Source organism: Antennarius striatus, chromosome 22, assembly GCF_040054535.1.
Source record: "Antennarius striatus isolate MH-2024 chromosome 22, ASM4005453v1, whole genome shotgun sequence".
NCBI lineage: Eukaryota > Metazoa > Chordata > Actinopteri > Lophiiformes > Antennariidae > Antennarius > Antennarius striatus.
The window spans coordinates 11,255,090-11,281,849 of NC_090797.1; the positions used below are offsets into that span (position 1 = coordinate 11,255,090).

The 26,760-nt window shown below is 39.4% G+C and overlaps 1 protein-coding gene across 4 annotated transcripts in view; it reads right to left on the bottom strand.

The window, feature by feature from the left end:
* ptprz1b (protein tyrosine phosphatase receptor type Z1b) overlaps positions 1-26,760 on the bottom strand; it is a 35,156-nt gene that overhangs the window by 1,523 nt on the left and 6,873 nt on the right. Inside the window, exons 2-26 of one of the 4 annotated variants that reach the window (XM_068307182.1) lie at positions 20,603-20,671; positions 12,769-12,948; positions 11,745-11,896; positions 11,557-11,652; positions 11,402-11,468; positions 10,772-10,929; positions 9,853-10,003; positions 8,202-8,386; positions 6,377-6,503; positions 6,228-6,280; positions 5,404-5,877; positions 5,084-5,261; positions 4,384-4,581; positions 3,618-3,762; positions 3,434-3,525; positions 3,267-3,352; positions 2,266-2,286; positions 1,842-1,938; positions 1,684-1,766; positions 1,456-1,590; positions 990-1,121; positions 735-892; positions 500-635; positions 273-419; positions 82-175 (exon numbers count right to left, since the gene is read on the bottom strand). In XM_068307182.1, coding sequence (XP_068163283.1) covers positions 82-175; positions 273-419; positions 500-635; positions 735-892; positions 990-1,121; positions 1,456-1,590; positions 1,684-1,766; positions 1,842-1,938; positions 2,266-2,286; positions 3,267-3,352; positions 3,434-3,525; positions 3,618-3,762; positions 4,384-4,581; positions 5,084-5,261; positions 5,404-5,877; positions 6,228-6,280; positions 6,377-6,503; positions 8,202-8,386; positions 9,853-10,003; positions 10,772-10,929; positions 11,402-11,468; positions 11,557-11,652; positions 11,745-11,896; positions 12,769-12,948; positions 20,603-20,671 — 3,414 coding nt within the window. Of the gene's footprint in view, positions 1-81; positions 176-272; positions 420-499; positions 636-734; positions 893-989; positions 1,122-1,455; positions 1,591-1,683; positions 1,767-1,841; positions 1,939-2,265; positions 2,287-3,266; positions 3,526-3,617; positions 3,763-4,383; positions 4,582-5,083; positions 5,262-5,403; positions 5,878-6,227; positions 6,281-6,376; positions 6,504-8,201; positions 8,387-9,852; positions 10,004-10,771; positions 10,930-11,401; positions 11,469-11,556; positions 11,653-11,744; positions 11,897-12,768; positions 12,949-20,602; positions 20,672-26,760 lie in introns of all 4 variants that reach the window. The other 3 variants (XM_068307183.1, XM_068307180.1, XM_068307181.1) reach the window with 3 other exon arrangements.

Here is a 26,760-nt window from a genome sequence, read left to right on the forward strand (position 1 = left end):
GTTCTTATAAAATATTTTTTTTAAATGAATTATTAAATATTCTCTTGCACATTTCAACTATTGGTTAGTTAGCCTTCTTACCAGGCATCAGTGCTCTGGCTCTGTTCCTCTCAGCGTTGCCGTCTCTCAGGGCTGTGCTGTAGTCTGCATGCTTGGCCTGACGCTGACTGATCAACTGAAAACACACTCGCTCGCGTTAGATGTGTGTGTTTCATGTGCAACGACAAACGGGGGTACGAAACACAACATGCAGGTTTACAATCATGTATGACCTTGAATTGCTTGTCCATACGTGTCCTGCCTGATGCCCCGGGGGTCAGCAGGTCAGATACGTAAGCGTGGAGGAGGTCAGAGGTCACTGAGGTGTCTCGGCTTAAGATGGCCTCCACCAGAGCGTCATGGATGAACACGTACTGCTCCTACGTGTGGTAGGAAACAGACACCACTGTCAGTGTGTGTGTGCATGTGCGTGTGTGTGTATGTGTGTTTCTTTACTCACTTCCGTCTGAACCAGGAAGTTCCTCTGCGTTCGGACGTGTTTTAAGAAACCAAGAACGTTGACCGTCCCCTGATCCTGGATCTGCTGCAGCATACTGTCAATCACTATGTAGGCTCCCGTCCGTCCCACACCGGCGCTGTGACACACGCCACATGTCACCCACATGTATTCAGTTTATGGGGCATCTGAAGTAGCAACACACACACACACACACACACACACACACGCAGTCTACCTGCAGTGTACCAGTACAGGTCCCATCTCCTGCGTCCGCACCCGGGAGGATGCTCTGATGAAGGACAGGACAGGCAAAGTGTATTCTGGGACACCCATGTCCGGCCACTGGGTGTAGTGGTAATGGAGGACTGTGTGCTCCACTCTCTTTGGAGAAGACTGGACGATCAGAAAGGGAAGTTACTACGTGTTGACCCCAGCTGTACCAAGCTTGTGTTTTTCAGAAAGAGCAAACATGGCTCTGGTGTCTGTTTACCTTACTTGAAGTTTCTCTGAGCGTGAACGTTCGCAGAGTGTAGTAAGCAAGAGTCTTGCTGCTTTTGGTGGTCACCTGATACGGGCCGTATTCCTCCTGGTTCTCCTCCGGCCAGTATTGGTCACATTTTGTCTGTAAAGAAATGACAAATGTTCAAGGAAGAAAATCTAGAGAAATAGACAGCAGTGGTCCCCAACCCGCGGGCCACCGACTTTTGAGCATTTAACATTTACATGTCAAAAATCAAAACAGATTGAAGTGGAAATGTTGGACTCCCTGCATGATTAACATAAATTTGTAAAAAGTGATAACACTTACGGCATTTGTTTTTTTCTGTCATTTCATTCACAATCTTTGACTTTTTAGACTTATAGAAAAGAAACACAACAGGAATTCAATTTGGTCTCTGATGGTTTGAAGAAGGTGAGGAACTGCTGCTCGTGTTCGACTACTGGTGACCGCCTACCCGTCCTTTTTCCTTGAGGTTGGTGATCATGACGATAACTCCAACATTCTGCTGCCAGATCATCCTCCAGAAGTCTTCCCTGCTCGCCCTTAGAGGCCCCTGAGCAGCGATGTATGCCCTCGATCGCTCATAACCCTGCAGACAAAAAAAAACAACACCAAAATGTTATTGAGACACACTGAGGATAAAGTACTGCACATATTGCAAAGCAAACAAAACATAATTTACATCCACATAGTTGGCGTTGATGTAATCTCCACACGTCCCATCCCTGTCCAAACTGTTGGAGAGCTTGACTCTGCTGTGGTCGTCTAGAGGAGAAGGAAAAAACCTTCATTAGTTTCCACAACGTTAGCTTTTACAGCTTATTTTCAAGAATGACATACATGCCAGGATGTTGATGTATCTGTTCTTGCTTTTGTTATCGGGGTGGTTGGAGCTGTCAGCCGTGATGCCCATGTCCACCGTGCATGTCTGCACCTCCTGAAAAATAATGGAAGACATAAGCAGCATTTGGATTAAACTGCAGGAAGGTAAACATGCTACTTAGCACAGTGATTACTGGCTAGAATGAACATAATATAATAGTTCACATCATACTTTACTGGTTATTATGGTAGATCACACGTCCCATCCCTGCTGCCAGAGGATGATCTGGCAGCAGACCTTAATTTTATTTATTTTAAACATTACTTTTAAGTACACACTGAAAGCTGAAGAGGTCAATTCCGACACAGCAAATAAACGTCAGAGCTGACATACAAATGATACAACAGCTACTGGACAGGGGTGATACTGTAGGTGTCTTACCTCGTAGGATTCTTTGACAATCTAATGGAGGGTGGTGAGGATGCAGAAAGCACGACGATGGTGGTGGAGGTGGTGAAAGGAGAGAGGGAAGGGGGGACAAGACGACAGACATTCAGGGAGTCAGTGCAGGTACAGGAATATGGGGTTCAGATACACACAGAGATGCGGTGCTAATTGGGAAATAATACTTCAAATAGAGCTGTGAGAAGGTGTTGACCCTGAGCTGTCAACCATGTTAGTTATGTCCTCTGATTCTACGTACGAGTATTAAGGCAACAATATGGTGGAATGGAAGGGGTCTGATAACAGGTGATTTTTGGATTTGGAAGGTTTGCAAAAACAAAACCATCTTCAGTCATAAACTGTAAATATGAATGATAACTTTGCTTTGTTTGGTACCTAAATATCTGCTACACTACAGTGTAGAAAAAGCCTTTTTAAGGTTATAACAAATACAGAAATTATCATTATTTATAAGTTGAGTAAATTGATGTAAACTTGATTTTTATTTTTCTGTGTATTTTTAAAACTAACATATAATCGAGAATGATGCAACTCCAAACGACATAAGCCTTGTTATACCAGTATGTGTATCGATTTCCTGAAATCCTATCTTGACAAGGTTTAGGTGATTTTTTTTAACCTCCACTCTATTTGTATCCGCCTCAAAATTCAATTTATTCTACTAACAATCGAGCGGATAAGCTGACTGAGGGAGAGATGATTACGATCGTCTCGTCTTAAAGGAGATGGATGGTTGAATGGAAGTATCTCATTGGTTATATTGGTTGTAGTAGAACCCTACATATTCCCCTTGTATTGCATGAAAATCCTTCAGAATGTGATGTTAATAGAGATAATGGAAAGCATTAAGGGGCTATGACAAATGGGGGCTGTCTGTGCAGACATATGAACCCAACTGTCTTTTACTGGAGGACATGTCCCCAACATGGACGGATCAATTTTACAACAGTTGGTTCAACTGTGAACACTCCGCTCACCGCAAACTCCTTGCAGAAGCTGCTGGTTGCGTGCAGGTCCATGACGTGCTTCACAAACTGCTTCACGGTAAGAGGCTCATGACCATCTGCACCCAAAGAGTGAACATGTAAATGAACACAGCATTTCACCATCAATGATCTTGTAATAAGGGGTAAGTGTGAGTCACCCGTGGCCAGCAGCATGGGTGTGGACGGGGCAGATATGACTTTAGGTGATGCACTGTCATCTGGATAGAAACTTGCAGCCTGGAAACAGTTTCTGATACAAACAAATCTCCATGAAATAAACACCTTAAACTGACTGAGGTTGATGTAACCCCAAAACAGATGGTAGAGAGGGTGTGTGTGTACCTCCAATAGATGAGGATGCCCACCAGGACAAGCAGGCAGAGGATGGTGAGGGTGGAGACGACGGCCAATGGAATTACTGTCCTCTTGTCCTTGTCGACGCTTCCGACCAGCCCGACCCGAGACTCATGGCTGCTGTTGCTGCCCTCTGGGAGGAAAGTCACAAAACACACAGATCACAACGGGACGGCCTCTAGGACTACAGTTTAAAATCACACAGAGCAGGAAACCCTAGACTACTGATGAGCGGCTGTTTCCAAGAATAGACAATATTGTTTCTATGCATTTACAGAATATTTATTTCACATTAAATTAATATAAGCTACAAAAAAGACGTGTTTCTCCTCCAAAGTCATTTTTTTTGCAACAAGTGAAAAAGCACAACTTCATCCATCTCCCTGCTACCCAAAACCTCTCTGAAGAGAACCACAAGAGAGCGCCATTGAGCCAGAATGAAGAGTCCAATCAGGTGTTCATCACAGAATCTGAGTGAGCCATAGGTTAAACAGAGCACAATGGGCTAAAGTGGAATCATGTGAACTTGTGATGCACTGTAAGAATCAATATTATATCAAGCACCACCATCACCACCTCCAGCACCAAGATTTTAAACCACAGAAATACCTATCCATAAAAAAAACCCTGCAAAAACAAATTAGGTGTATCAAGCTGCATGTGAGCTCTGTGAAACTCCTGAATGTAAAAACAATTTAATGAAAAGAAAATGTCTTTTCAAAGTTATTTGTGTCTTAAAAATGTTTAGTCTTACCGTTAAACATGGGCTGGGTTGTGTGCATCAGCACCTTGATCACAGGCGAAGGGGTGAATGATTTTTTAACGGTCTCAGCCATCGTCCTCCCTGTGACCCAGGAGGAGGAGTTTCTGGAGAGAACTGATGTTCTGCTTTCTGGGAGAGGTTCGTTCACAGGGCCATCGTTATCTTCAGAGGTTTTGTCCGCTTTATCATCTGTGGGACAGAATGTACATGACGATCGTGTGAAACAACGTGAAATCTAAAGTGATGTGAACCCCGTTTGATCACCACAACAACTTTTAATTCATTCACTCATCTTCTTCAAGATGAGACAATCGTAATCATCTCATTTATCTGACATGTGAAACATGTTCACTAGTCCTCCTCCTGTTCCAGACGCGTTGAATCCTGGATAAAAAGTATTTAGTCTAAATATTATAAGTCAAGTTAAAATTTTCATGTACGTCTCAACTTAAAATTATGACAATAAACTGTAAAATACTGGAGAGCGTTAAATACTACTTAAATCTAGCCTTGTAGATGTTATTCATTATCATGTTTATAACTTATACAACAATGCTGTTATTAATATAAAACATTTTTAACGTGTTAAAATATTTAAATTGTACAAAGTTTCAATTTCCTCCCTGACAGTGACACACAAACAGCAGTCGTACAAACTCAAAATGAAAAGGTTCTTCGGATAAAATCTGACCTGGCAACCCAGCCGCATCAGGTCCTGATGTTCCAGAGGTCGTGGTGTCTGCTGGAGAGACGCTGACCAAGTCTTCATAGAACACATCTGTGACTTGAATGTCCTCAACAGGAGGGGTGTAGACTTCTGATTGGGTGGGGCTGCTTTCACTGACCTCTGATCCATCATGATCACTGGACTGAAAACAGAAAGAGTGCATAAAAAACATTGAATTTCTTGGATGAGGAAAATACAAGAACACTAAGATGCATTTCAAACACTTGGGTTTCATACGATGAATTACTTTCAGGATAAAGGGACAAAAAAAACCTTGAAACCACCTGCTGTGACGACACTGACAGTGAGGCCTCTTCGGTGATTTGTCTGCGTATTGTTGGCTGAGAGGTTGTCCGTGCGACTGGAAACAGGAAGCCCGGCTGCTCAGTTACCTCAGTTAGCCATAAAGCACCATTGCCATGAAAGCCATTTTTTGTGGGCAGTCGGTGTGTTGGGACGCTTCTCTCCTCTATAATCCAGTTCTGATCCATTTCATCAGGTTCGAGTCTGTTCTTTTTGGCTTTCTGGTCGAGTTGAGTTTTCTGTACATCAGCAGCCTCAGAGGATGTTTTTGGGGGTGCACGGGTACTCTGATCTATTGGGCTATGGTTTTCTGACTGGTTCTTATTGTGAGTAGGCTGGTTCTGGTAAACTCTGGTCTGCTCTACTGGGACCTCCTCCACCTTGCTGTGGTCCTCAGTGGACAGATCCACCTGATTCTGGGTCTCTGACGGATCCCATCTGGGTGTGGATGAGATCTAGCACATGAGGAAAATGTCACTGTTTGGTTAAATGGTTTACTGTATAATTATGAAGGACATACATTGTTGAAGTAGGAACAAAAAAGTGTATTTGACATTCAAATGAAACGATATTAAAGAAAAAATGTATGAAAATACATGATTTTTTCTCCACTTATGCAGTGCATGTTTTTCCACAACAAAAACATGCATAAATCAGTATTTTTTTTTTTAAACAAATGGATTGTCCTGTCTGATTTGTAGTGCTGCTCTCCAAACACTCTATGTAATAATTACAATTATTTGTAAGGCAAACTTCACTGTTACTTAATTCAGAGAACTGCCAATAGAGCGGTGTCAGGTCGTACCTCTCTGAGACCTTCCAAGGTTCTTGTGACAGCGTCAGGATCTGAATCACTTTCTGCAGATTCAGGAAATGCAGATTAATAACTGTTGCAGGTGGAATATATTCCAGTTCTTAACATGTCCAAATCTCAGTGTGTGTGTGTGAACGTACCAGGGTCTTCCAACGGCATGTCAACTATAATCTGGTCACTCCATCGACCTCTGAGTCCATTGGTGCAAACAGCGACCACCTGAACCACGTAGCTGCTGTTTGCCATCAGGCTGGGGATGATGGCACCCTGGAAAATGACAGTGTGAGTGAGTGGGTGCCTTTTCTGTGTTTGTACCCAACAAACAAATCCTTCGAAGGAGCTCAAATTCATCCCTCATGTGCAAAAATACTTTAAATAAAAACAGGATTCTATCATAAGTAGTAATTCACCTCATGACACCTGATAACTGACGTAGCATTAGAACACTTTGGGAAATAAATATACCATTAAAATTCCCGGGTGGGAATTAATATTTTTGCTTAAAAATGTCCACACTAACTTTTTTTGTTGAAGTTGTGGATAGGAAAATTAGACACACAAATACAGTCAATGCACATACTGTATACACTACATGTTTGTCACATTAAAGGATGGTCAATGACCCGTTAGAGGTCAGATTGATCCCATCACCAATCAGTCAATCACTTTGATCAGTCCAGATCTAGCAGTGAGCGTGACAATGACAGCAGAATGTCTATAGTCTATTATCTCTTTAGAAATGTGTCAAATGTGCTGGAATAGAAAAAATAACTGTCGAATGGAACTTAAAATCAGCAACAACAATAATTCACAGCCGTCCCAAATAAAAGAGAATACGACAAGATGTATCCATATCAGATTCAATGATACAGCAGATATGAAGCTTCAAAAGAAAAGCAATGATAAACACGGACGAGCTATCCCTGACGAGGACGCCACTAGCAACAGGTGTCCGCAGGACCAAGGGCTAATACTGGAGAAGATGAGAAAACTCTGTAAAGAAAACCAGGAGGGAAATAACCACATTAAAATGTCCTGTTAAAGACTGGAACGGGCGTAGCGGTTATAAAACACCAGCTGGCCGAACATGAAGAACATGAAGTAAGAATTGTAAAGCTGGAGGAAAGAGTTGGCAATGGCGGACGATATGGTGATGCGATACCTGAGCCAATGCAAGATTGATCTATCTGTCAATCATCTGCAAAGACCTCCAAAACGGATTAAGATGCAGTTATACTGCAAGCATGGAGTCAAGGAAAGGTCCTAATCCACAGCAAACGGATCTTCCTTAACCACGATTACTCTCCTGAATTACTAAGGAAGTAAGCAAAAGTCCATGAAGTCATCAAGCAGCTTAAAGGGATGGATATGAAGGCAGGTTAAAGTGAGTACGGGGGCTGCAGTGATACCGAAGGACGTGAGAGTAGAGGTGCACTGTGGGTAAAAGGGAGCACACTGAGGAGGAGCTGAAGAAAGTGTGAAGTGCAGTGCGACGAAGAGAAGAAGGGAAAAGGTGTTGTCAGCATCTATACGCCAAGGACTCCTCATTTGCATTTTGCTGGAGGACCAGTGGAATGAAAGGGGATCACACGCGTGTTGTGTGATCGCCCAGTAATCCAAGGTTTCTGGAAAAACGCTAAAAAAGAAATGGAGAACATTTTGGAGGTAACTATTAGTCCAGATCCTAAGGTGTTATTGCTGGGTATCATTCCTGAGGAGATGTACAATGCAGATCAGGGCGACATGTTGTGGATTCTTTTATTGATTGCTAAGATAATGATCAGCGGGCCATAGTCTAATGTCCAGGAATATTTAATGTTATAGTTATTTTTGTTGTTGTTGCTGTTTAAAAATAAAAAAATTTTTTTAAAAAAAAGTACCGGTACTGTAATTGTGACAACCGTTGACAAAAATGATGAAATGAACTTAAATGCAGTTAAAGTGGGAACAGAGGCTCTGTCTTACTGTATCCTGGTCTCCATCAGTCCGGTACTCCTGTTTGCTCACGTCGTGGCCCTGGAGTCTCTGGTAGGTGACAGTGTACCAGTCGATGGTTGTGTCATAAACCATACGGGGGCGCTCCCACGTCACAACAATGGTGGTGTCATTCTGCGCATCAGCCAGTACATTCTGTGGTTCTGAGCTGCAGGCTGTATCAGAGACAAAAAGAGGGCATGATGGGTAAATTGTGTGAAGTTGTAGAACGTATGTAGTAGAATATTCAGCACAGTCCGAAAGAAAAGGGACATGATATACGTGTGTATCTAAATGTGAAGAGCACCGTGTCGCACATTAATTTGTGTTCTTGAATGTAACTTCATGTTAATCACTATCCTGAAATGGAAAACACTTAAATCAAACCTGCAGCTCAGGAGATGAGTTGGATGGGTGTGTAGGAGTGTGTACGGCACTGTGGCTTTGTTCCCGGCAAAAATACCCTTTTCTGAATTTTTGAATACTTTATTTCAATTTCAAAAAGAGCCGCAAAATAAATTGCCTGAGCTGAGAAGATGAAGGCGACTGAACTACAAAGTCGAGCTCCCTGGCAATCCAAAAAAAAACCCCACTTCATTTGAGGGTCGAATTCATGAAGCTATGGAGTGCTTTGAATACGTTTGGATGATCCTGACTAGGCCTTGAATGACTGTATCATTTTCTCTGCTGCATAAATCTGGTAGAAATCGAAAGAGAAGACAGTGAAAGTGGAGTTAAACTTAAAGGTCTTTAAAGTTTATTAAAAATATATTTTCTACGGTACAAAATCATAACAACTTACCATAAGTGAGGGAAAATTGTAATGGAAAATGTCAGGTCATCTACGAGTTGAAGCTCAATCGTAACTGGGTCATTCATTGTAGGAGTAAGTCCACCTCCGAATGGCTCAAAAGTTCAGACTTCTTAATATTCTGGTTTTTAGAGTGGCTTAGTCAAAGTCTTGACCTGAACCCCATTAAGATGCTCTGTCAGAACCTGAAAAGACCACTTCATGCTTGCTACCCCGCAAATGCGGTTGCAAAGAAAACTGTGCCAAATTTCCATCACAGCTTTGTAAGACACTGACTTCATGTTGAAAGATGTGTTTGTGGTTAAAAAAAGAACCAATCCAGTCACAGACTGCAACATCCCGCGACACCCCTGAATTCAAAATTTGACCTTGACCTACTTGCATAGATCAAAGATCAAAGCTAGTGCTCTGACCTACTTTCATAGATCAAAGCAGTAGCTTTGACAATTACAATACATCACCGCCTTGAAGTGGGACATAAAAAAAAAGAGGCGCTTTCTAGGAGGGTACATAGATTTTCACCTGGTGATTAACTTTATCCCCTTCATTAAATAAAACTTGTCATCCAAAACTTTGAACATAATTTTTTTCATATAATTTAGATATTGCTACATCTTCATATCTATCAGGACACAACACACAAGTGTTCAATTATATATTCAAGTATGTTTCCCAAAATAAAACCTGATGATGATCCTTATATGTTAGATTGTTGATCGAAGATACAAAGAGATTTTCTGCATAAAACCTACATGACATTAATTATTTCCAGCAGGATGAAGTTATCATTTATACATAAGACAAAGAAGAGGTATTTGAATGGTGACATACTGTGTGTGAGCACATCCTCCACGCCGGTGTACGAAGCAAACACCTGACCCATGAACTGTTGCTGCTGCGCTCTGAAGTTGTTCTGCAGATAATCAGTCAGCATCACGTATCCGGCCTGTTCCATCGTCATCACCTCACAGAACACTTCCAGCTGGATGTACGGAGAGGCAAACGGACACAGGAAGAAAGGAGCGAGTGAGATGCAGCGGCTAACAGGTTTGTGTTTGTGTCAGGTGGAAGCAGAGAGACACTGTTCTATTTTTTGATTTGTCACTACTGTTTCAATCATGCAAACACCAGCACAAGCACGCACAAAAACACACGCATATATGCACATCGAATAAACATGCAACCGCATTCATGACCTCATTCTTCCATTAATCTGATACATAATTGACAATTTAAGTGCATCTCGTTTTATCCAAATTCTCTTCAGCCTAAAACACGGTGAGCCTAGGATCAAGCTGCATGTTAAAGTGTGTGCCATTGCCTTCCAAAAGCCATACCCTATTCTCTGAGTTCACATTTAGAATAAACCTGTCACACTGCATCATTTGAATTTGACAATTAAAAACTAAATTTGTGCAAGAATATTAAAAAGGTGATCTGAAATCAGCTACAAACTACAGACATTATTTCCAGGAATGACGCTAACTTTTGAAAACGCACTCTTTCTGAACCAAAAAGCCATTTGTAGGAAAATTTGTCAAATTTTGATTTATTGATATGATTCGATTTTTTTTTTTTTAAATTATGTTTGGAAATGCTTGATTTCAATTCCTTTTTTTTTCTTTTTTTTCATAAATTCATCTGTGGAAAAAAAACATGCTTTAAAAGTGAACTCATGTTAGAAGACTGACTGACTAAAATATTTTCGACATGCTTTTCTGACATGACCGTTAGTTGTAGACCCGCTGACCTGTTTTTCTGATATGGCCACGTTGTGTTTAAAGATGATCCATTCCACGGTCTCTGAGCAGGGCGGTGCCGTCAGGGAGCCGTTGTAGATGTAATATTTATCTGTGTTATTAGGCAGCAAGGATTTCAACGCAAAGGCTTCCATTGAGCGGCTCTTACCTGGTAAGAAAATAGCTCATCAAAATCGAAACATCACATCACGTTATGAAAGTTTTGTCAAAAGCTGTGAGACAAAGAATTTTTAAAATGTTGAAGCTTATCACGCCCTTTTATAAATTCATTATTTAGGACAGAAACGCCTAATCTTACTGTTAATATTATATGAATTCCACTTTGTGAAATTTACCTGGTACTTTTGTTAAAAGTATGACAGGTTTTAACGCTAACATAATGGACTATAGGGTCCAGTTCAGTGTCAATACGTAGATTTCTTTGTTTCTTTTTGAATTTATTTGCTAGTTTTACTCGATCTTTTCCAGTTTGGAGTTGGCATCAAATATCACTTTGCCTTTCTTTCTTGGAGACATCCTTCTTCTGCAGTTTTAACCACAAATAGAGAAAGAGAAAATGCAGAACTAATAAAACTTATTTTGTGTTATGTCACTACCTAAAATCTATAGAAACGACCTACCAAACCTGCTGACAGTGTTGATGGCTTTTACAACAAGACCTAAGTTCTCATTGTCTTCCAGGCTTATCTGTGGAAAACACACACATCAATTTTAGGGTGACCTCTTCAGATCATCGCAGATCATTTTACTGCAGGACATGAATACGTTGACCTACATCAAATAGCACAGACAAGGCAGCAATCCTCCCTCCCTCCCGGATGGCCTCATCCAGACTTCTGAAGTCATCTGGATCAAAGCAATAAAACTGCATCTGAAAGAGCGCAGGATAGAGGTGAGTTTTCCTGCACTCATCACCGTAGAAAAACAAATTAATAAACAATAAAGTGTTGAGCGTTTTTGTACCTCGAGAGGATATTTCATCCCATTCAGGCTGTGTTCAGACCCGTCAGATGTGGCATTGCAGCGACCCCAGTGGAAGGAGATTCTAGCCACACGGAATCTGGAGGTCAAACCTCCTCCACTTACAAAAAACTCCCCTTCCACATTGATGGACACTAAAACACAAATGAAAATGAACCTTTATTTAACATTAATGTTACAGTTTTAACTCATATGAGTTGCAGAATAGTCGTCAGTGGATTTCCTTCTACATTTAGTCTGTTTCTCCTGTCACTTCGCTCCCAACATTTATAGTGATGTTGGTCTGTTTCAGCACCGAAGCTGCACCCCTTTCTGCTCCTGCTTATTCATGTCCTTTACAATACACACCCATCATTACAATTGTTTGAAGACAATTTCCCTTATATTTTTAATTAACTTGATTTGTTGTTTTACGACAAGATCAAGCAATCAGTTTGGTGGGTCTGTGAAGGCCATGTATTTCTTTATGACAGCTATGCAATATCCGTTTTAATATGCAATTTCCTCCCTGACTTCAGGGAGAAAAACACGAATTTGAAGTCTGTCATTATATGGAGGATGCAAACACACACACATGGAAACACACACAACCTAAGCCACGTTGGACGTACGATGATTTTTTTTTTCATGAAGCCACAGTGCAGTTTCTCTCTGTCTCTTCATTCACACATCTATGCCTCTTCACCACTTGTGAATAATTTTCCATCTGCATCCAGAAAATTAGCCATCTTTACTGATCTCGAGTTTAAATATTTTGTTTAACAGAAAAAAATATTAAAGCCATTTCCACAGATTAAATCTACTGCCAATTATTGTGTTCCTTCTCTGGCAGCTGTGGCTGAGACTGAAAGGACAAGGAAAACTAATATTCCCATAAGAGTGAAGCTGAAGTCAATGAAAATATCACAATATCACAACATTAACCGCACATGTTAAAAAAAAAAAAAGTTATGGGGTGGCAGTGGTTCTGACCAGTTTATTTGAGTCTCTGCAGGACTGAACATACCAGTCTTCCCATCGTTGTGGATGGTGCTGGACTCTGCTGTCACTTTGTCCCAGCTTTCAAACTGCAGATTCTGGTACTGCAGTCTGACTTGGGTAAAGGTCTCGTCGATGTCCACAGGAGACTGTCTGGCGCTGTTACAGGACGGGTACCTCTTAACCCAGTTACCCTGGTTCAGCATGCCTGTGTGTGAGAAACAAAAGATTTAAAATGATACAATTAGTGCTAAGTTTTCATGCTGTCATTTCAAACCTGTTCAACAAGGAAGTCCACACACACACATGCACACACAGTGGGGTCCTGTTTATTTAATGCTCAAAGTTATGTTTCTTTTTACGAACACATTGTCAAGTTAAAGATAATTTTGTAGCAGCAGGGAAACTGAGGTGATGAACATAATTTGTTCTTGTGACCAGAGATTGTCGTATCTAAACAAATAAACAAAGATAAACGAAGACAAAAATCTTCTGAAAAGTCATTCTAAAAGCTTAGTAGCTTCTCTTGTAAACATATCCCTCACAAAATAAAAATTCTGAGGCTGATACTAAAAGCTCTCAAAATGACCTAAATTCCCTCATCATTAAGTTGCCTTTGGTTTTGTGGTACATTTATAGATGTGTGTTCCTGTTTACGGAAAAAGATGGCAGCTGTTAAATCAGGACAGTTCTAATAAGGAAAAAAATCAGATTGCAGGTAAAATATTACTGGTTAGCCTGAGGTCACACTTAATGTTTATAAGTGTGTGTGCGTGTGCACGTGTGTGTGTGGTCATTATTAATGCATGAGTACATTTCAGTGTATTCTGTGAAATTGGGCTTTTTGCGGGGGGTGCGCTACATGAATTGGGTTTCAGGTTTTTCATGTGGTGTGGCTGTGTGTAGGTGTATATTTCTGTGTTTTAACAAGGCTGTTCACATGAATAATGTACAACAATATGAAGAGCATCAGGACAGGCCGAACAGGGCAGCACGAAATACCCCAATCAAAACAGCACAGATGAAGAAGCAAATGGGACAATTTTATTTCACTGCTCATACAATTTTTCTTTTATAACTGCATGTCTGAATTTACAGGTTTAGCACACTATCTACATTTAAATCTACTGATATGTTTTAGTTTTAGGAGGGTGCATCCATAGAGTTCACCTTATTGGATGCAGCGTGTGCCAAAGTTGAAAATATGACTTTACATATCTGAGTTTCCTGAACTGCCATGGGAGTGTGTGTCTCTGCATGAGTCAGTGTGTTAAATTATCGTGCATTTATTCATGCTCTACTAACAGTCATTTCCTTCAGGCATACGCAGGCATGTCTGTGAGTTTTGACTGCTTTCATCATGCTGACAAATATGTCTGAATAGAAAGTATTACAAAGAAAAATGGATAACAATGTATGAGTTTAAATTCCATCTACTGTCAAAGTGTGTCCTCTGATAAAGACCTGCTGCAGCGATATAATGAAATGTGTTTGATTTCTTTGGGAGAAAAGAAAAAAAAAAGATTTCAAATAAGTTACAGATTAACAAGAATTTGTATTAAAAAAAATTTGTTACTCTTAGTGAAGTTGATTTCACAAGTTTTTTCAATAAGATACTTGATGGATAATTAAAATGCATCATTGGAAGCTTCTTCTCCTCCGTTATGTCACTGCCATGTGAGTGCATTCACTTGTTAAATAATACATAGAAAAGACGATGGTCTGGCAACGAGGTCGGAGCAGATGGTTTAACGATAACTGGTCACACATGACTTAACATGTACAGATTAGGTGTGTGTGTGTGTGTGTGTGTGTGTGTGTGTGTGTGTATTTGTGAGAAGATACCTTGATACCAAACATGAAAACAAATGTATTGGTATAATAAACCAAGCGCACCCGAGATTAAACTTTCATCTTATAGAAGACAATATACAGTGTATATATATAATTTTAAAAATCCACGATGTAATGAAGCCGCACAATTTGAAGCGCAGATAAGTGAGGGATTACTGTAAAGAAAATTCCCTCAAGCTACAGTTATCCGTCTTAATTTTTATCCAATATGCACGCACACCCACTTACAGCCAGTCATACAGTAAAATCGAGATGATTAAGTACAGAAATTACTTTTCATATCTTTCAGTTCCAGTTGACTTTTTCTAAGTGGTTCAAGAATAATGTATATTGTCAATGCCAGAAAAGTTTTAATTCTCAAAATGATGTGGAAGCTTTTTTAAAGTACATTCTGCAATTTGAAGAAACTGGTGATGGTATATTTGGTGTATTATTTTTGTCCTATATCTATATTACAACTTTTCTCTCCTGCTATCTCTAACTATATCTGAATCTTGATCAAAAACAAAAAAGATAATATTATAAATAAAAAAAATAAAGCTTTCTACAAATAATTTAGTATTTTCATGATCAGGCCTTTGGGATTAAATTCATTCTATTCTAAATGAACTACAAAGCAGTAACACTGCAAAATACAGACATTGAGTAACGATGCCTGTGTTCTGCAGTCTTTCAGGGGTAATCAGCTGTTAAAGTGGTCCAGGCAGAAGCCATTTGCACCTGATGCGGCTGCTGATGCTCTTTTTTACCCACACAACCTGATCACTTCAACTTAGCCCTCATTCTCCAGGGAGGAGAGGTGAGTTGAGAAAGGAGCACAGAGCACATTGACGACAGCAGAGGACACTATTAGTGAAAATAAGAGCTGAAAAGATGTGAAAAAGACTCAAGACACAATAAAAGCACTATGTGATGGGACAAAAAATAATTGCATGGGAAAGAAAGGGAAGAGCGAAGGTAGACAAGAGTATAGAAACCCAAAAAAATGAGTATTTTTCCATTTGTACTAAAAGTCTGTTAGTAGCAGACACAAGTAAAGATGCATAACTATCTATGATTACACCAATTAAACGAGTTTACAAAGCACTTTTGGACAAATGCAACTGCATTTAAAAAAAAAAAATCCGAGATTATTACGTTGAATAACGTAATGGGGACTGTATGCTCATGTTTGCATCAATGTTGGGAAAAAAATAGCTGAATACGCATCAAATATTAAAAGTAAAAAACTGCTGCTGATTCAGTTAAACCCGCAGTGGTTGTTAAAATCTGCATTATTGTGTGGATGGAAGGATGATCCGCATGCTGCTGCACAGGTAAACATTATCTGATGCAGGGAGGGCTGCTCTGTAGATCCAATAAATTTCAGATGGGGCATTTTTGTGGTGCTGAACAAATGAATTTGAAAGTACTGCAGTGATTACTTTAATTATTTATTCAGGTGTTGATTACTTTGGATTAATCAATAGGTCATAAAAGTCACAAAACAGTTAATAACTTCTTTCAAAACGTCTTTCTTTTCTTGATGAGCATGACACAGATCTGCGTTACCACTTGTCCACTGACTGGGTGTTTACTGGGACGTCTGTCAAAATAAAAACCTCAGAAAATATATTAAATTTAGGGAAAACCAACATTACTATCAGCATGAGATACGGTTGGTTCCAAATTGTTACGATCCATATTCTTGGAAACCGTGATATCCAATGGTTTTTACCATCAGACAGCAGTCATGTCTCTTAGTTTGTGTTATAAGCTTTGAATTTGTGGGAAAACAGAATTATTATAACAGAACAGATACCCAGAAATAGGATTCCTCCTTTGTTTGAGAAGAGTCAGTTTAATTCTGCAGAATCTATTAATGTATTCGTGAGACAATGTGCGTGGACACACACACACACACACACACACACACACACACACACACACACACACACACACACACACACACAAACACATTGAGAGAGAAAGCCTGAGGATAACAAGATCTAAGCTACCAAATAAATATTTTATATATGGCAGAGAAAAGACTCCATGTAGACACACACACACACACACACACACACACACACACACACACACACACACACACACACACACACACACACACACACACACACACACACACACACTGAGACGGGGGCTCTACAGTGTTAATGACAGCGTGTCACCCCGTCAGCACCCAGTCTGTCTGACAAACAGACCTGTCAGAAGATTCAGAAAGAACGACCAGGTTTGAATCAGAGTCCCCACATGCTTTTTTTTGTGATCTGTGCAAAATATGAGCATGTGAATATGAAAGAGGGTCACACTAGACTAACTCCCTGTTAATCTGAACACAAATGAAGTCACAGCGCCTCTACTGTGTGGATAGACCTTTCTATGGCCACATAAAAATCTGTTAAAGCAAACAGGAAAGGTATCTTGACATTTTATCTTGACATTTCATACTCTTATGAAGTCACCAGTTTGGATCTTTGTTTAATATACACGACAAATAAGGATTAAATATAACAGCAGCGGTGTTAAATTTCATAATAATGAATAAACATTTTGAAAATTTTAATTTTAATGTCAGAGACATGGTAAAGAGGAGTTCTAGTAGGATCTTATGATAAAATGCTTTGGTGTTTCACTTCAAATGCACACAACGAGCTCAAGAGGAGAAGAAATGCCTGAATCATAGACTCACATCCATCCACCGCTGGTCTGTGGATGATCTGAGGATAGCTCAGTATACCATGTACTGAGAGGAGACGCATGGACAGCAAGTGCTAGACAGAGGCATTTGTTCAGCCAATGTTTACTGTATTTGACACATGCACAACTCTGCATCATTACATCATCTCCCACAGGCCATCCATGCAGGCTGAGAGGCAACTGGAGCATAAGAGACGCCAGCCTCCATTACGATTTGGCGACTAAGGATCCAGCTGAGACACCTAGTTTCTTTTAGTCTGGCATGCATATCAAACTGAACCGTGTCATACGTGTAAAACAAACTTTAACATGAAACAACATAAATATTTGTTGACACAATAAGCGGTACAATCCACATTTTCCAGTCATTTTCCTAAGCAATGAAAGGAGGAGATCTAATTTCCACTTGTTGATTGAAACGCATCGACCGTATCCTTGGGCTCTTGCTTGTTTGGCATGTTTTGAGTTTGTATGTGTCTGCGTCGGGTCTCTCTGCATTTCCCACCTCCAAAAACATGCATTTCAGGGGAATTGATCATTCTAAATTGTCCGTAGGTGTGAGTGTGTGTGCGTGTGTGTAGTCGTTCATCTTTTGTGTGGCTTTGTGATGTGCTGGTATTGTGACCACTCATATTTCTATAATTTTCTTTACTAGATGCATGTTATTAGATCCACATTTTTACTTTATTTCTTATATCTTGTTTATTTTATTAATGATTCCTCACACACTGTGCCTTTTAGCACTGATGGTGAGAATAAAGTGTTCACTGGCAAGGAAAAATTGAATGTCTATTGTTTTAGCTACATAGATTGGTAACTTTTTGTTCAAAATGAAAGAAGACAACTACGGCTTGATGAAAGTGCTTTTAAAATTATACCAGCGCTATTAGTCACTTCATTAGAAACCTTTCTCCTCGGAGCCCCCGTTTTCACTTTCTGTCCATCAATCACTCTGTTTGCAATGCACCCACAACCCAGTGAGCAGCTCAGGCGCTGTGCTCAGGTTCTTCACAATGAAATGTGTTTCTTTCAAATGTTAATTCTTTTACTTATGGCTCAATGAACAGCACAAGACAAGAAACGAGCTGCTCACACACACACACACACACACACACAAACAAGAATGACTAGTTACATCTACTCCAAATGAATTGCAAGAGTTGCCTTCATGTTGTGACGAACTTCTAAATCTAAATTCAAAATCCAAAGAAAGAAAACACCCGTCAAGGAAGACAAAACAATATTTAAAATGGAGGTGAAAGAAATAGTGAAATGGTGCTCGCAGACGAGCTGTTCATCATTCATGAATACATCTGTGTATCACACACAAAAGCCCATTTCGCTTTGTCAAAGTGGTGTATGTGCCTAGAATGTGATTGTGAAACAAAACAATGAAAATATATGTGCATCTATTGATATTCATGTTGCTTTGATAATTGTGAGGGGACGAGTCACAGGAAGTCTTACATCTGTACTCACTGCATACGAGGAAGTCATTGTATTATCATAAACCCATTAAAGCACGGCTCATCACCAGGTTTCACATTTAAGGCTGCGTACACTAAACAATCAAAAAGCAATAATGTTCATACTGTTCATTCATTTCCAACACTGTGAATAAAATGAAGAGAAAATTGTGACAGAATCCACCTGCCTGATCATTTCATGGCGCATTACCCAGATCTGTACTGAAAATTCTGCATGATTAGCAGTCATTGACGTGCATCAGGTTTTCTAAAGGTTTCATGAAGATTTTTATTAATGTGTTTATATAAATGAACCCTAAAATGAACAAACTGAAATGAAACTAGTAAGCATACTAATAAGAAAAAGCCTTGTTGAGCCTTAATCGTATGCTTGTGAAGCATTACAGACATAACTTCCTTTTCGCTCTTAAATAAAGGTTTACTTTTGAGTTTTTCTTTTAACTCACACACCTGATTGGGGTCAAATTGTCTTCTCACCTTTTACTTGTTGATAATGTTTGTATTGATGAGATAATCCAGATGGCAGACCTTTTCAGTAAGGCTGTGTATTCTGTCGGGGGAACTTCATTCTCAAATCGTACGTTTCTAATTCATTGTTTGAATATTCTTTATCACATACATCGAAATAGAAAATAATTGGATCCATTGTCATGTTTGTGAGTTCCGGTGGTGTCATTGTGTCATTTCTTTTTCAATTGTTGTAGTCATTGTCCATGAAACTTAAAAAAAAAATGGTTTGTTGTTATGGTCCAATTGTACTTAGATGATGACTCAGATTAACAGGAAAATCTCTAAATACAAAAGAATCTACTTTGGAAAGATAGAACTTTTTGGATTAACCAAATAGACGTGAGGGGACAATGATGGGAAATGAAAAGCATGAAATGACATCAATAATCAGTGTTATGGGGGAGTGTTAATAAGTCTAATCAGTCTGATGACCTGTTGCGTCAGATCATTCCTGCTGATTCCCTCACAATAACTTATCAGTTAATCCCTCCTTCAGGGACCGTTACTGTGGGTCGCTGTCCACTCTTTGCACCATGCAGGACCACAGCTTAGCTCATTTGGGGCTTTATGCTGAGTTAGATGATGTCATCCGACCATATGGTCAGATGCAGATCAAGCCTCTTGGGAGATGTCAACAGATAATTCCTTCAATCCACGTGGACTGTCGAGTCAAATTGTTTAAGCATTTACTGAGTTGGAGCTGAATTCAGATTTGCTTACTTAGGTTTGTGTGATTCTAAAATACAAACATGGGTAACTTAGTCTTTGGGGCGTCCCAGTTGAAGCCTGATAGTTCAAGAGTGGCCTAGGAAATAGGTCCAGTTTTTGTACATATTAACAATCATTTATCCTGCATTATTTATCCATCCATCCATCTTCATCCGCTCATCCGTAGTAGGAACACGGGGGCAGCAGCTTCAACAGGGAGCTCCAAACTTCCCTTTGGTGAGGCCGTGCCTCACCTGCCTCCCCTGACCGCGCATCACTGACCAGCTCTGACTGGGGGATCCCAAGGCGTTCCCAGGCCAGTTTTGTGCTATAATCCCTCCACCTGGTCCTGTGTCTGCTCTGAAGTCTCCTCCTACCTGGACGTGCCATGAATACCTCCCTAGGGAGGCGCAGACCCGACCAGCGGGGTCTCGTGTTTCCCTATCGTCGGTGTAGAACTGGACTTTGGGATTTGTGCACATTGAGATATACCACTTCCTATCAACAACTCAAACGCCTTGTTAACCACCTCTGACTCATGTCGCCATGCACGTAAGGGTCATTCATACTTATGAGGAATATGAGGAACATGTACATACAGACCTGAGTATGACCAATCAACATCTTCAGGGAGTTTCCTCAGGCCTCTGACCAGTGGTTCTGCCCCAACAACTACAGCAAAGAGAACAGAAAGGTTATCAGCTGTCTGGTATTTCTGAAAACACAGACAGATATGTTAACGTGTACTTTGTGAGGAGTGGTAGGTTTCAGGACTGGATAGTTTTCATTCAGCCGGAGAAATATTATAAACACTGGCACTTTGACACTAACAAGACCATCTCAGAAGTGAGGAGAGCTTTTATGGTTGGTAATCAATTGTTAATGGTTCCTGATGTGGCTGACTGATGACAAAATAACAAAACAGCCGCCGCAGGTTAAAACCGGAGAAAATTGATGACACGCAAACAAATTCATTCCAATTCACTTCTGATAAATACGTAATAAGTGTCTTTGTTTCTTACTAATCTTTTCTTAATTCGTACGCTGCACACATTCACAATCAGGCACAAACACTCATGGATGGTTCCTACAGTTTCGTTCTCTGGAACACTGTACTTGTCCATAAGAACACATTTATATGTATGAACAATAATTACAATTATTACAATCATTTTTATTATTAGTATTTATAATAATAATAATAATAATAATAATAATAATATTCTAACAATATATTATATAAGTATTATAAAAATGCAATTATGGTCTGAACAAGTGTGTCCAAACATGTACAGCTCTATATTGTCTTTCATACCTGACACATAGGAGTTGATGGTGAAAGAGGAGCGAAGAAAACAAAACATCATAGCGAAGCAATGCTTGAGTGAAACATAATTCAGGAAGAAAAGAAAGTTACAGAATTCTTCATTTTTGTTTCCCCGTGTGACGTGTATGAGACTACATCGTCAATCAGGACTACCAACTATGGCTCTTTGTATTTGAGGATTACATTTATGTTGGCACACAGGAGGAAAGACGAAGGAAAAGAATGCAAGCAAAACGGGGTGAGAAGAATAGAGTCGACTGTGGGACTGTGATATCTTCATATTAACATCACACTGTGAGTGATTTCAAGCTCATCTCAACACACACTCAGGGAAATAAACATAATGCACTCTGAGGATTTCCGGTTTCAAAGTGATTTTCTGAGCTGATTAGACTGAATATTTTTTGGCATAATATGGGGGAGCCGTATGATTCTGATTCATCTAGACTTTTATTTCATAATCAGATACATAATATATTTGAAAGTGAATGTCAGGTGAAAACGACTCTGCAAAGGCAAAACAATCTTACATCTGACTGCATACAGAAGATTAACTAACCAATAAACAAACAATGCAACAAACAAATAAAAACATGTAAAACACCTATTTTTTTCCATGCATGGTTATTGTCTATTACAAAATTTAATTTTTCAAACTCTCACATAATTCACCCCCGTGATAGTTTCTCACAGAAACTATTCCTTAAAGTGATGGGCGAGCTCTAAAATTTTTACTTCTTTGTCCTAGATAATGTTTGGCTCCTCATATCAACAGTCCAAGACAAGAAACTATATTTTTTTGCAACAGAGAAAAAAAAACCATAATTCTATCTGTCAGGATCCCCTGTGGCTTAGGATGAATTCCATGTTCTGAGTCTGCATAAGGACATTTCTCTTCTCAATTTCTCTTTCATGAAATGTGAATAAAAAGTAGTAATACAAAATAAACTCTCCAGAATGCAAAAAAAAATTAACCAGAATATTAACATATTGCTTATTGGACATTTTGATTTTATTCACACATATTAGTTCGCGTGGATAACTTTTGTGATTAACGCAGAGGTGAAATACTAGGACTGTTATAGCTGAAGAGATCTGGAGGTTTATGGGAGTCACGAGACGACGCTGCACAGGTGAACTGCCAGGACGAAAGAGAAACCATTCCTTGGCATTTGGTGAACAGAACACAATGATAAGACTTCATTTTTGCAGAATACCCATGAATGACACCCATATCTGATTCACTGCATTATTCCACATCTGCACACTCTCACCGCTTTATTGGATTTTCCAGGATTCTCAAGAGAATAGACCTTAAAGGTTTAGGTGCCTGAGAGGTGCCACAGGATATTTATATGCAGTTTTAAATTCATAAAGAAAAGTTCAACATGTACATGATTCTGTTTCTAGCAATACTCTAGACCTTTATTACACATAACATAACATGTGCCTAAATCCTAATTTACCCCTAAATGTAAGCATTATAAGAAGCCAATGATGAGACGTGACTCTTTCTAAGAATTTGTTTGAGCCTTTATGAGCAGACGCGGGCAGACCACACGTCTCATCAGCCCTGAAACAGTTCGGAAGAATAAGTGAAATCCTAATTCTCCTCTTTGAAACCGGCATAAAAATGGAAGGACTCAATTTTGATTTTAAATTTGTAAGAAAAGCATCTTTCAGAACAATCTGAATGATAACTCCTGACTCATCGCTCCTCACTCAAGTGTCACGTACTGACATTGTAGTTTAAGCATTTAGTATTTTACACCTTAAGTATCAACATATATGTTAATCAAAACATATTTAGGAAGAACAACAATATGGCAAAATTGATCATATATTATGAGAATATTCATTACCCGTTACTTGTGTCTTGCATCTCTTCAGGAACTAGAATTGAAAGAATATATACACCACACACGTCACTCTTTATCACAGTCTACACTAATTGTACCTGTGTATTTCTCTTTAGCTGTCACGCACTCTGCTCTTCCCATTTTGGAATCTTTCTGCCTATAATACATGGGGAAATCAATAGAAGGGATGCTTCAGTGTAATTGTGTCCTTATTCACTCTACAAAAAATGCCGGTGTGAGAAAGATGGAGCTAATGCAGTAAACAGATAAATAAGTTGATCTAATAACTCTGTGATGGATAAAGTCACCTGGACTTGTTGGAAATGCTTGGACGTTGTATGTCTCATCAAGACCAGGTGACATTATTTAACATAAAATGACCTGGATGACAATTGTTCTTATGTATTTTTAATAACGTAATTGCTTAAAGAATGTCTGGAGTGGCATTACCCCCGCTAACTATCACCACAGTAACAGCATGTTCCCAAAAAAGCCAGGTCATGAAACTTAAACAATCTAATTTCAATATCCCAAAAGGTTGGTCAGTCATCTTGGTTACCCACATGTAAAATCCATCATGTTCTGCTCATTCCAAGATTTTGTGAAGTTTAAAATTAATTGTTCATGTGTGTCTGCTTGGTCTTAACCGTGGACTTCTTCCATTATCAATACATTATTTTTTTCAAAAGCCTTTCAAGGTCCCGTAAAGAAAGGGCATGTATCCAGCCAGATCCATGAGCATGTTTTTGATTTTTATGTGCAGTAAAATACAATTTTTCCATTTTCGACTTTGAATATGTGTGTCTATTTTGGCCCAATATGTCTATGGGGTAAGTTATATGGAAATAATGACTATCTCTTCAATAGGTGAATATAAAATGCCAGGCATGGGTATATTAAATCATTTCTAATGTGGTATATAGAGACAAATATCAAAGGTACCAAAAAACGGCCACAATAGGTCAGGGGTCTAAGACTTAAACAGTTATGACGTCATTATTGATAAAATCATTAAATTAAAAGTTTATTTAGTTTTTATACTGTACGATTGGCAAAACTCAATCCTTCCATACAGCTTCTACAGTATATTCTGCTATTACTTTTCGGATGCATAAACTTCATGTTGGGATGTACACATTTTTTTGAAGCGCATCCCAGGCATGCACTACTTTCTTGAGGTAAAAAATGGATTCTGATTAAACAATGCTCCGTGATTCCATAGGGACAGTGAGCCTGTGCTTCCATCCCATCCTTTGATATCTTTACATAATGGCTCTATATATATTTGTCCTTAACAACAGCAATGTCAAATTTAAGTGACAGAGGAAAAGAGTCACTCTGATTAACCCCCTGAGAACCATGATTGTTTGTAAAACAGCTTCTTTCTGTCCATCCCTTTGTTTGGATTAATTTCATGTAAATGACAAGAGTCAACACAGCTTTATATGAATTAAACCAAATACAGTGTTCTTGAATGTCTTTTCTCAAGCACTCAACATCCATTTCTCATGAAATGAGACACCTGTTATCTTCCGCGTCACACACTCATCCAGACAACATACAGTCTGCCACAGCTCTTAAATCACACAGTTGTTCACATAACCCCGATCAACCCTGTTACAAATGCTGCCGCATGGAGACGCATCTCATTCATTACTCCAGTACCAATGGATGAACACAGCCTGACACTGAAGTGCAGCAGCACAACTTATGAATGAGATTAGGCGCCATGTTTAACAGAGGATATAGTTTCTGAATGTTAAACAAAATGCACGTTGTTCCACAGGGAGCAATATAAAACCTAAACACACAAGCCTATCGCAGGGATCTGTGTGTGTAATACAGTATGAGTGTCTGCACTCCAGTTGTTCTGGCAGCGACAAGGGAGTCACTTTTGAGGTGGCCGTGAGAATTTGGGGCCCTGTGTTGGAGGTGGTAATACAGCGAAACAGCTGAGGCTTAAACGCAGACACACACACACACACACACACACACACATACACACACACAAAGTGTCAGGTAACAGCCTCCTGTGTACAGACAGAACACCTATTTCACTAAAAAAGAAATAGTTCTCATAAACAGAACTTCGGTCATTGATTTAATGATCATTTAGTGATAATGACATTTTAAGTAAGAAAGCTCTTGTATCGTCTTCCTCAATGTGCCTCTTTTTTATTTGCCTTTCATGTGATCCTTGTTTTAAATAATACCCTTAGTTTTTTCAAAAGGCAATAAAATACATTATTCCTATTATCATTATTATTAATACAATTATTAGATCTCCACTTACAAACTGATAAAAGGCCTGATGTAAAATGGAATGAAGAACTTGTTTCTTTCACGTTTTACTTCTGAGCCGAGCCTCTTGAGTCTGACTTCAGATCTTTACCACAGGCTAAACATCAAACCAGGAAATCAGGACATGTCAAGACACTATGAATAAATGAATCAAAACATTTGACAGACACACATGCTCAAATCCACTTCCCAACATCAGCATGCTCAGAACAATGCTAGTAAGAAATGAGAAAGATAATCACGCAAACCATGGCACATGATCAAGAACATAAGTTGTAATTAAAACAATATCATAAATTGTCAGATTCCAGATCTTCAATTTGAAATCTTTACAAACACTGAACAATTCTCAGTGATAGACCTGCAGCCCCAGCTGTTTGTGTGAGATTTGCTGCAGTGTTTGTGGCTGTAAATTGCTTCAGCAGTACATTGTGGAAAAAAGAAAAAAAAAGATTTTCTGCTATCTTAAATGCATTGATCAGCATTCAATAAGAAACAGTGAAGTCTGCTGCTGTTTTCATCAGAAAACAACAGAAATGCAGGAATGGCCTAATTTTGTTCGGTATGCATAGTTTTAATTTAAATAAATGTAAATAATGTGTCTATATTTGGGATTATAAAAAGAAATTCTTCAACACACAGTGTCGAACAGGTGTCAAGGCTGCGGATTATTCTCTTTCATTGGAGAACCTCAATGACATGTTTCTCCATCAGCATTCAACCCAACGCAGCAGAGTTCACATGACAACCGTTCACAGCGTCATGACAACGGGCGAACCCCTGATGGCACGTGGAACACTGTGACTTCCTGTCGGCTTCCTGCCCGGCTACAAGACTATCGCTTCTATTCTCTGTCTTTCAGTAAATGGTCACGCCCCCGAATTCTGACTCATCTGGGAAACAGATATACCAACAGGGATGATATCAAAAACACATCTGAATTCAGACACGTAGATGTGGACTCAGAACATGCAAACATATCCCTTGTCTAAGGAAAAGCACATTTTTCCATGTATGTGAGTGTGCACAAGGGAATCTGAGAGCAAAGACTTCTCAGGGGCCACCCAAAGAATTCTATTGAAATGTGGATGTCTGTGACAAAGGAGGGTGATCGGCTGGTGGGGATGGGCGTTTATTAACCAACCAACTGGTCACAGCAGAACCCCCACCAATGGACTTCCTCAAGGGGAAGTCCATTGGTGGACTTTATTGTTGTTTACATTTTTGTGTTACTCTTTATTGTTGTTACTGTTGCGATCAGAAGAAATCCATGT